Here is a 12,178-nt window from a genome sequence, read left to right as displayed (position 1 = left end):
CAGTTGTTATAACTAGTTGAGTTCTTTTACTTCCCTAAGCTCATGATAAACCTTTTACTTTCAAAGGTATCAATTGCGGTCACCATTTCATAAAAAATGTATCTTTTTCCCTGCTGAAAGCCAAGGTTTAAACCACATATCATAGGATGTTTCACTTTTTGAAAGGAAGTTTCATTGAAAAATGGAATATAGGATTAAATAGGATGGACCTATGCTTTTTGATTTAACACTGAGAAAATATGTATCTAATTTTGATTCTACTGACATTTATAAGTAAGGTGTCTAAACTCAGTTGCCGGCAAACACCAAAGCTATAACCATTTAAAAATATGTCATTTTTCATACAATTTTTCATCAAGATAATTATAAACTCAAAAAACTTTTTAATTATTTCTATGTTAATGTCTCATAATCAATGCACCTCATTCTGATAAAGCTCTGAATAGTTAAGAGTCTTATTTGCCTTTGGATTCAAATGGAAGAGTATGTCATATTAAATAAGACTAACCTGCACCTGCACATTCAAAGAAGATGCTAAACCGGTAAATTATTTCTTAAGCATTAATCTAAGGCAGTTAATATAAAAATAATATCCTGAAGTAATAACATCCCAAATAAACTTATACTGCCTAGATTGTTTCCTCCTATAAGAGCCTTTCTCAAAGACAAACATTTTACATTGCTCCTTAGATTATAGTGAGGACATTTTCAATTCATGTATTCCAAAAAGACAAACTGTCATGTAATTCACCTTTTTTCTTAACCAACGCCTCCTACTTCTACATTATGTGTAATTGGAGATAAAACCATTTGCTCTGAAAACAAACAAACAAAAAAGCACAAAAACCCTCAAAAAGTTAAAAGACAGCCTCTTCAACAGTGATCTACATGCAAGCTTCCTCTGGAAGAAGCTACTGCAATTCTGAGAATAACATGTCTTTTCTAGCCAAACACAGGCATGTTTTGCTAAATTAAAAAAAAAAAAAAAGACAAAACACACACAGTAAGACACATGCTGATTTACCCTCTTTTTCCACAACTGTTGTGAGTTGTAAGCCCAGATTCACAGACTTTAAAGAACAGAGGGAGCATATTATATCTTAACCTGACCTTCCAAATCTGGCAGTGGTGTAATTTCTGCATCATGCCTCTGTGTTGTCTTACTGGCTAAACTGTAGGCTCTCTCGGCGACGGACTTCCAGACTTGGTTTAGAAACCTCAAGAGGGAAAGAGTCAAATAGCACTCCTATGTAAAATATTTCTGTAATTGAGTTTAACAGGCATCCAAAATACTTTTGTTGAATTCAACGTAGCACAAATAGGAAGCCTTACAGTATGGGTCTCATATAAATATTACCATAGTAGGTTTTTATCATATAAAATTGAACTAATAGTCCTGTACATGCTCCGTACATGCTCTTCTGTGGCAAGACAAGTGGTTATTGTATGCAAGTGCACATATGAATATTTTATTCCCTCTCAGAGGCGTACACTCAAGGAGACTGTCAGTTTGCTAGTAAAGTTGTAAAAGCCTGAACCACATTTCCTGTCTGTAAGAATGCAGGGGAAGAAAAGTCTAGAGACTTTTAAGACTGACGGCAACTCTGGAGATAGATTTATGCTGTCAGATCTGAAATAAAAGCACATCCAAGGTCTGCCAACATAACATAACTTGATTTCCTGTTGGATAAAGAGACTGGGTATATTCCTAAAAACAACAAAACCAGGTGAGTCTTGTCTTTTCAGTATTATAAATTTGGAAAAAAAAATTGAACAGTAGAAACATACTTCGGTTGATGACCAGTCCTTCAAGAAGGTTGCCTTTTTTGCTGAAGTCAAATTTTTAAGAACATATAAACACAATGATGAGGCTGAGTCACTGTCAACAGCTTAAACCTTCATTAATCTTCAGCTAAGTGGGCAAAAGCACTAAGGTTTGTTAATGAAGACTAAGCATTGACATCAATTTTATTCTTAAAATATTTACTAAGCATAGAACTTCTTATTTTATAGTGTGCTTCTTTCCTTCTGAAGTATGAAGTTGGTATCTTACAAAGCAATTAGTTATGCATTAATTAATTGCATCTTAACAAATCTTTTCCAGAGAATTAATCTTGTCTTAAAAGCTCACACAGGTGGAAGCATTATTAATGTTAATTTAACATTCATCAGTCTCTTAATGGGTTTCTTTTTGGCAGGGGTCATTGGTACAGAATATTATTTACCTCACCATTTAATAGGAGAGGGAAAAAATAATTTTGTTTAATCTTTGACAAATTTACAGACAGAAACAATGAGAAACAACCTATTTTGTGCTCCAGCTTATCTTCTAAAATTTGGTAGTTATCAAAGTAATTAATCTGCTTACATGAATAATGAGTTGATACAATAGACGGCAAGACAGCTCTTGCTAGATAGGTATCTATATTCCCCACCTCTTGTTCCTTTTTTGTAGGAAAGTGCAGTAGAAGGATGATATACTCCTGTTACTCTTTGTGACAGATTCTCTGAATAAAATAAATACATTAGAACAGGAAGGAACAGAGCTTAATACTTCTACTATTTATACATACACTGCTAGGAGAAAACACATCTATTTCTAGCCCCAAATTGCTGAATCTGGCCTGTTCCACCAAAAGGTAAGTAGGATAGGATAGTAGGAAAGAATGATTATGTTAATTCCCTCAAGTTGCAGTAATTGCAGAATTCATCCAGGAAAGGCTAGAGTGTTTCAATTTTGTCTGTTCTTTTTTGTCTGTTATCCCCACGCTCATTACAGTAGAAGGGACTCTGCAAACCTAGGAAAAAGTCAACAAATATTTATTTATTCCTGTGTCCTGTATTTGTTGGTGCAGAAAGTCATCAAGAGATTTAAAAGGGAGAAAAAACACAAATAACTAAATCTTTGGAAATAGTTTTGTTTCCCTGTATTTTGTTGTGTGAATTAACTATAAAGAGTTGGGTAACCCCATCCCTAAAGTCACAAAAGTAGAAATAAATAAATAAATAAATCATCCAGACGGAGTAAATAATTACCTGAGGCAGATACTCTGCTTGGATGGACATCCAGTTTGATGCTGTTTCCAAACTAAAATGAAAGAACAGCAGAATAAGAATGTACCAATAATACTACGGAGATTCTGGTATTAGGTATTTGAAATACTGGCATCTTTGTAATGATTAAATGTAGTACCACCTCCCAAATGATTAAAGGTAGTACCCACCTCCCAGGTTCTCCTGAATTAAAACTAGAATTGGTGTCCTCATGAAACCTTTGGCTATACGATGAACTCTTTTCTTTCACAGCGGAGCACATTGCTTTAAGAACAGCTTCAGTATGACCAAGTGACTATTGCTCTTAGGCTTAGACTATTGCAGAAAACTCTGATGGAAATTAGGCTTATCCTATTAGAATGATAGTGTACTGTCCGTAGGGGCGTATTTTTTCCTTAGGACATTTTTCCCAAAGATATATATATATTTTTTTTTTAATCAGTTTGAAGGTAATTGAGTAGAAATGTCCCGAACACTGTTCTAAGGGTTCTTAAGAATAAATATATAATTTCAGAATGGTAAATCTAGTTTTGCTACATTTGACAATAGATGATTTAGAATTAAAATTAGAGAATGGAATAAAACTATTTCAGAACACTCTAAACTATAATTAAACATCTCTTGCTATCTCTCAGTCTCCACCCGCACTTGCCTTACTTTTTTTCTTTAGCACAACCAGTTAGCTGTCACAGATTGCATCTGCTATCATAACATAAAGAGAGCAGCGTAGTTATCTGAGGAGACAAACTGTTCTTCAAACAAGTATTAGCTTTCCTTCTACCACTGCAGTTGTCAAAGTAGTAAATATTTGAATAATGCAATTATAAATGTAAATAGCTAGCATATTGGCAACAAATATAAAGGTAGTAAAAGAACAGCTGGGGGACAGCTGGGAGTTGTATATCTGTAAATCTGAGATATAAAAACAAAATCTCTTATATTTTGTACTTGAAAATTAAGATTAACTTGAAACTGACATTAGAAAACCATAGGCCAAACACAGAGGCACTCCTGTGTGTCTGATCAAGGCCTTTGCTATGGTTTTATGGGGTAACTGAAAATTGATTTTATTTCTGAAATATAAGTAGGGTTGTCTGAAAAACAAGTAGCTCATATTGCAAAGGTAAGAGAAAAAGATAAAAAAAGACATTTACATCACATACATGTTTGTGTATGTATATAGGTTAAGTCACATATTCTACTGAAATACAAGCAGATGTTTAAATCGACATTTTGGGAAATCAACTTTAAAATAAATTAAATAATGATAAATGAAACTGTTGTTTTCTACCTTTCCCCAAACCTATGCAAGTTTCTAAACTAAGTATAAGAAAGACCTGTAGTTTGTAAGATTTAAAACATTGGTACATTTTATTAGAAATAAAAGTTGTTTTCCTAAGAGTATTTCAGAAGTTCTAGAGAAGTGGAATTACTCAAATACTGTAGATTTTAAACTTGAAACTGGAAAGGAAAACAACTTTTTTTCCAACATCAACTATTTTCCAGTCAGTGATTCAAATATAACTCAGAAGTTGAAATATGAAAAAAAAATCTTGTCCACAAAAATTTGGTTACCTCTTCCACGTTAATTAAGAATTCTCCTTTTTCTCTGGAAACACCAAGGAAAAAGAGAATTCCTGAAACAGACCAATAAATTATAGCCTTCAATACCTAGAAAAAGGTAGAAACTCAGATCCAAGCTGTATATTTGAAATCTACTCCCTGTTTTTATTCCAATGAATCACAGGGTTTTTGTTTCTGTCACAGGTACACGTGCCCTTCTCTCAGGCCACAATACTGTTTTTGCTCGCTGAACAAAATACAGTCTTAGGAAAAGCATTAATAAATGAAAATAAGAAAAATGGAAGGCAATCACTTCACAAAAGATAGGACAGAAGAAGAAGGAAGGATGATTATTATTATTTAGAGTTAGACTATATTGAGACTTAAAATTTCCTGTCTTTGGCATAGACTTCTTGTAGTTTTGGGCAGGTTGCATAGGATGCAAATTTTTTATAGTGACTCATTGTAGAGTAACCCCATTCCAAACACTGGTTACTCTTGACGTTATTACATCTTCTCAAGGTGAGATCTCCCTTTTTCTTGATTCCTCCTCTGGAAAATGGGAATGACATAGCGTTATATAATGGTGTTTTGTCTCTTGTAATGAATGTCTCATTCACGTAGCTCATTGCAAAAAAGTGCCTCTCAACATGAAAACCATTATTGCAGTAATGGAGAGCCCTCAAATAACTTTTCTAGAACTAAACTAGGAGAAAAGAAAGGAATAGAAATTGGATATTTAGTTTAAAAGGATGGATAAATGGCCACTGGAAGGACTATGTGGAATAAACAGTTACAAAGCTGTCAGGAATTTACAGATTATTTGCTCTGCTTTGTTCCTTTAAAAAAGAGAGAGTCCAGATCAGGAAGGAGAAGTGCTACATAGAAGTCTACGTGACACAATTTCTCACTAACAAGGATTATCTTATCTTGTTTAATCATCATAAGAGCATCTGTGGATTGGAATTAAAACTAAAAGAGTTTTTCAACACCGATGTAATTAGGGAACAAAAACCAGAAGGGGCATTTTCTAAGGTGAGCTGGAGTCAGTGAGCCAAGGAACAAAGCTCTGTCTTCTCAATAGGAGTAAATGCATTGGTGCCAGTGTCATCTGACCTCTGCTCTGCTCCAGCTACCTTTTTTTTTTTTTTTTTTTAAAGGCAATTAGAAAAACACTTTCAAAGCTATTCATTAAGATGAGTTTTTTTTTTATTTATTTTAAGTAATATGTGATTTTTTACTCCATTTTACAGGCAAACTAGTAGCCCAACCTTTGGTTGATTTGCTATGAAACCACAGCTCTGTTAACAGTTTATGAATGTTGTTTTCTTGTTATTTAGCATCTGGTTTTGATATTAATTATATAGCTCATAGAGCAATGGTTGCCACAGAATAAACAACAAAAGGCTTGAATTACAGAAAGCAAAATCAACCAAACACAAAGAATACAGTGTAATTGCTAGACAATACATAATATAAAATGATTTTCCTTCAGTTACAGAAATGGAATGCCACCCTTCTGTCTGGGGAGTTTTGGCCTTTCTGAGTCTGGCTCTGATTGTTTCATTGATACTGAATATTTCACACTATATGAAAAAGAAGCAAGAAAGTAAGTAATGTTGTCTCTGTAAGGAAAGGAATTTGACTGTTTAAAAGCACCTGCAGAGAAAGACATCATTTCTGGGAGATGTCAAGCCAAAAGATTTATACTTTTGAGTCTTAAAGTTATTCTTTGGCAAGAATGATTCTAGCTGTGAGGATGTAACTTTAAAATTTTTAGAAGAATCAGGTAAGATTACAGAGTGATTATTACCTGCCCAACCCACTGCTAAAAACCACTATCCAAATCTGTCCTCTGATGACAAATCAACAGAAAATGTACAGGGTGAAGAATTTATTTCTGGCTAATGTTTTATTTTTATAGTGTACTTTTAAAGTCATTAATTCCTTTTTTTTTTTTTTTTGAGTACATTTCATGTTACTTATTTATCAACTGTACTTTAATTTAAAAATGATTTTAAGTAACTGTACTAACATAAAATACATTTGAGAAAATCTGATCCTCCCCAAATTCCTGAATGCTTATTTGAATTTTGGCTTTCATAATTAATTAGATTAATATTAAGCTTTAATATTAATATTTCATAATTAATCAGCTTAATCAGTTTGTTTCGAAAACAAACAAAAAAACTTGCTTTTCATCATGGGATTCTCTCTCTTAAACCAATGTGTCACTGACAATAAGGAACTCATTTGTTTTATTTTTTTAGAGGATGACTACAGTCATACTCAGTTTTTAGTTAAAATTAACTATTTTTTTTTTTTAAATGTGATTGACTATGACAGTACAACCAATCTTCTGCATATAATTCTATAATCAGTTGTACAATCCTACTGCAACCCTTCAGGAAAACCTGTCTTTACACAGGGAAAATTGTACCTTGTGCTGTATGAATATGAATGGGCAAACACTGTTAGATTGAACTACTTTAAAGGCTTACACACATATGTAATCCACATAAACAGAAGGTTTATGCTAATAAATTGAAATCACCAAGAATAAGAGAATTGGTATGACTACAGGCTATTAAAAGAGATGTTGGAGTGTTTTGGGAGGGGGAGGAGGGTGTCGCTTCTTTGTTTTATCTTGACTTTTAGTGTTATTAGGCAGATATTTATATGGTGAAAAAATCACAGTCATTTACAAAACTAACCTTGAGCAAGGTTGCAGTCAGATTGGCTGATGCTACAGTGTTCTGGTATCAAAGCCTTACCATGGTAAAGTCTGGAGTCCTGGAGCACAAGTTAGAAAGTCAGGCATTCCAGAGTTATTAATCAAGCTCTAGCAATAAATCTCTTTGTGGCTATTGCCTCTCTGCTTCAGTTTCTTCATCTGTGGATCACAGGATATCTCTCTTTCAGAGACAGAAGCAATGGATCTAGTAAAAAAATGAACCCTTCATCTTCTAATATAAACACATGATGCACCTCCCTGGGCATAGAAAAGGATATGTTAGAAGGAGAAGGAAGAGGAAACAAGAAATGAATCCCATGTGTTACAGTACATTTTTGGGAGAAGGGATTATATTTAATACACATATATGTTGCTTAACAAAATAGAGCCTGGAAGACTTACTTCTATACAGTGAAATCAAAAGCATGTTGGTTAGGACAATTATCTGAAGCACCCTTAAATAACACATTTCATTTTCTTTCACTTTTTTTTTTTTTTTTTAAACAAATTTTCTAGCTAAAACGTATAAAGACTACGAAGACAACAGTCCAAGGTAAGAGTGGATAAAAAGTTTCTTTCTCAGAAGGGCAAAGTAAGCAATAAATTATGATAGATGGCTTTAGAGGGGTGACACGGGGGAAAATCCATTATCTCACATGGCCTGCCTGGAACTACTGGAGAGCAGGAGAGTTATGAAAAAAAAAAAAAAAAGTTCTATGAAGGAGGGAGGGAAATAATTTCACACAGGAGAGATGTACTCCAGTCATTTTATCAACAATAAATAACTGCATGTTGATATGGTTATTTTATATACGGAAGGAAGTACAAGATATTGAGCCAAAACACTATTTATCACTCAAATTCAATGAATCTATTATAATTAAAGAGAACTCTCAGAAAATAATGAGAAATTATAGTCTGATATTTAATACTTGTGGAGCAGTAACTCGTGTAACTGGTTCCAGCTGCTGGACAGCTCCTTATCTCTCCCCAGTTTATACTATATCAATGAAATTACTTTAGAAAACAGAGATGGAAGGAGTTTCGCCTCAACACAAACATAAGAGGCCCTTGAAACAAAAATACAAAAGATGTTGTCCTTCTTCCCAAACCAATCCTCAATGACGTGCTTACTTGAAATTGGGAAGTCCCTCTGTTTGCTACTGTCTGTTCAGCTGATTATACCACTGAAAAAAGCAGTCTAAGATTGCATTACTACATCCTCTTTACAAGTCACAGTATAGGGATGCAATGGGAACAGGATCACACAGTGCTTCACTCTAATGATTCTCATTTTTACAAACGTGCTTAAAAACATTTTCAAGAAACACCAGGTAATGGAATACAGAATACCATTAAATATCCAAAGCTGAACTTTGTTTTGGTCTTGTCTAGGTGCATTGACGTAAGAATTTTAGTTTAATCATGAGTGCACTTTTTTAAGAACATCCTCCCCAAAAGCATCATTTACTTCTTTAGTCTGTATTGCAAAGTGGTCTTGGAGGATGTGAACAGGGTTCCCTTCAGATGGAACCAAACTAAGAGCCATGCTCCAGGATTGTACCTCATACTCCAATTGTTAATCGGATTTCAGTGAATCGAATCAGGCTTGAGCTAAATAGAATTTAGCCCTCCTTCCCAACCACATACAGCTTTATCTATTCCTTAGCAACATTTTTTTTTGACTCTAAAGGTGCACTCCTGTTGTGCCACACTACTACATTGGGCCTCTTTGACCTTCACCAGCTTCCCCCAGACTTGTCAAATTTAGCTTGCAAAGTGGAGGTTCAGAAGGATTAAGCTACCTCTGCACATGAAGTTGTCATCTGAAAGGGAGCACATTTCTGTAGGTTAAAGGAGTTTAGCTTGAGAGTGAAGGCATATAACTCGACAGTGAACAAATTTATTTTGGTGGTAGAAGGTTCCTTATCACAGCAGTCACTATAAATATGAGTAGCAGGATTAGAAAAGTTTGATGTAGTTCTCAAATGATTATATGGTATGTGAGCCAATAAAGCAAGAGGTTGGTTACACTTATCCATGAAGTCCTTTTTGGGCCACTTTTCACAGTTATCTCACTGTTACTAAGAGATCATTAATATTTTTAGAACTCCACCAACCAGTAGCTTAGTAGTCTTGAGATTACCTTTATACTTACTTAAGTTACAGGAAAGAAGGGTTCAATCCTTGGCTAGATAATAAATTTATCCTCAGAATGTTGACAGTGCCTTCTCTTCCCCTCCTGCAAATCCAGTGTTATTACCTCCCATTCCCCCAGATATTCTTCGTGTTGTTTTTTAGGTCATATACAATCTTTCACTGTATATTTGTGTAAAATGTTCGAAGTAGAATAGTGGGGTCTTAAATAAAGCTTATTATGTGATTTTAAAATATCTTTCCATTCCCATTCTAGCTATGATGACCATTACACAGAAGATGACCCAGTTTATGGCAATCTCAGTCAAGAAATTTTAGGTAAGCTTCACTTTAAAAACGTGTCTATTTGGTGGCTATGAGAAATGTGAAGTTAAAAGCAAGATGACCAACACATTCTGTGTTTCTCAGAAAACTTGGGAATCCTTTCCTTTTTAAATTGCTGTAGTAATACCTACTTGGGTTAGAACAGCAAACTAATGTACTGCACCGTTTATAAGACCAGGTCATCTACTGAATAGATCACCTTTACTGATGAATATTTTGGTATGTGAAGTTATCCCCAGCTGAAGATGTTCTAGCAGTCTAAAACTATGTCCCTTTAGTGCACAACAAGAAGCTTATCATCCACATGAATAGAGCATTATTTTCCATTTTAGAGTGTCTGTGCCTGAATTTCTAAGCTACTCTGTAAGCAGAGTAAGAGGGAGAGACTTGTGTGTCACTTCAAAACAAGTGAAGCTTCTATCAAAGTAAATTGGTGGGGGTAAAGGGGTGGGGTTACTTCTGTCAGAGGGATTTGTTAATTGGATTTTTTAATCCTCAGTAGGATGTCTTTAATAACATTTTTCTACTTTGGTAAATTATAGAGGAATGTTGTTACGAGCAGATGAAGTCCCAGCCTCAAATGCCAGTTAACCAACTACAGGTATCTTCAATTTTAAATTTGGATATCCAAATTAGGGTAATGTGGTCTGTCTCAGAGTTTTTGTGGTAATCCCATGACAATAAGTAACTCAAATTCTTACACTGCTCATCACAAAAGTTACCATGCTTGAGTGTCTCAGTTCATCAGGAAATTTAAGCGCAGACTTGACACTTAGTTCAGTCTAGGCCATTAATAAAGGAAGCAGGAGAATTATGGACTGCTCATTTCTATCCATATGGCATAATAAAGCTCAGTCACAGGCATGCAGATCAGGCTCAATTAAGAATACATCTACTGCCACGGTTTATATGAAGAATTGTATTTGTTTTGGACATCAACCAAATGAAAACATAAGTTGCATCACATGGTAATCATGAGTTTGACTGACTCTCTCCTGCCCAGCACAAAAATCTATGCCTTAACAAATGAAAGACAACTGATTTTCTATTGATTTTTATCTTGTTGTTACTTGGATACCTAAAAGCATACAAGCTTCTATTGAAATTTGTCTGTAATTGAAGCATTCCTAGTATCAATTTTTTGAATTGATTTCCAGGTATTTCATAAGGAGTTATTTCCAGCCTCTCTCTCTCAGGATACTTCCAGGGGGAAGAAACATGCTTTCTTATCTAAAGATCTGTTAACATAAACTTCACAGAAACAGAATCATCTATGAAAATTCCAATGCCAAAAGCACTTAACAGTTTGACTTGAAAAATGTATAGAGAGTAGCAGTGGATACACACACACAACATACATTTTGCACTGGAAATCAGATGAGATATAGAACAAAGAATCGTCCATCTTCTGTTTTCCGCACAAAGCCTGCAAAAACCGTTGTCATGAACAATGGCGTTCTAATAGATCAAATGGGGGAAGAAAAACAGATCAAACAATGCCTTGCATCCCAAAGAACTTGGGCTGATTATATAAGCTATCCTTATTCCCATAGAGGGAATAATACCTTAATTATTTATTTTCTTACTGCCATTATTCCAAGAACATGAGTCATTTACCATTTGGTTATGTTGGTCTGTTTTCTGTGCTGCCATAGCTTAATCATTTGTACTTTCAATTAGTTCATTTACAGCTAGTTTGTGTAAGCTTCAGCCCCTACCACAATAACAATACAGACATACTGAAAGCCTCAGACATAATTTTAAATCAAGCATGACTACTGAATGTTAAATGCAAAGTGAATTTCCTTCCAGGTGGAGCCTGACCATCAGATGTGTTATGCCTCACTTGATCACAGTGTCAAGGGAAAACGCAGAAAACCAAGGAGAAAAAAAGACCCTTCAGTAGAGGATGAAGAAAGATCATCCAAACCCACCATTATCACTTCAAAAGTTAGCATTTACCTCAACAGTGATCAGCTGGCTGCTGAAAATACTGTAAACATAGAAGCCATTCATGATGATCCCATAAGACTAATGGGTTTGATTCATACATCAAATGGAGAGAACATTTGAAGTAGCTTCATGAACCAAATATGTAATCACAAAGTGAGATCTGCTTTGGTTGTTCTGGAAGAACGGTGAATGATTAAAGACTGTATCCTGTCAAACTGACATACCAAACATAGGTGTAAAACAGGTAAGTGAAATGTTCCAAATTGTCTTCCAAGCAAATCCACGGACTAAGCAAGAAATAACTGTAGGTCCAAACTGACATTTTAAAGGACCTGTCCTCCTGAAGAAGTTTTGAAAGGGAATTGTAGGAGCAGTATCACAGCATTCACATGG

The 12,178-nt window shown here is 34.8% G+C and overlaps 1 protein-coding gene across 1 annotated transcript; it reads left to right on the top strand.

Annotated features, from left to right (window-relative positions):
• The first annotated feature begins 6,120 nt into the window (after nt 1-6,120).
• Nucleotides 6,121-11,905, top strand: LOC126913366 (T-cell receptor-associated transmembrane adapter 1). Its single transcript, XM_050711878.1, has 5 exons — nt 6,121-6,226; nt 7,868-7,904; nt 9,765-9,826; nt 10,375-10,433; nt 11,645-11,905. The coding sequence occupies exons 1-5, from the start codon at nt 6,121-6,123 to the stop codon at nt 11,903-11,905; spliced, it is 525 nt and encodes a 174-aa protein (XP_050567835.1).
• Nucleotides 11,906-12,178: the final 273 nt, after the last annotated feature.

Source organism: Cygnus atratus, chromosome 1 (assembly GCF_013377495.2).
Source record: "Cygnus atratus isolate AKBS03 ecotype Queensland, Australia chromosome 1, CAtr_DNAZoo_HiC_assembly, whole genome shotgun sequence".
NCBI classification, from domain to species: Eukaryota; Metazoa; Chordata; class Aves; order Anseriformes; family Anatidae; genus Cygnus; species Cygnus atratus.
Note: the sequence above shows the minus strand (reverse complement) of the source record. Positions and strands in the feature narration are given on the sequence as shown.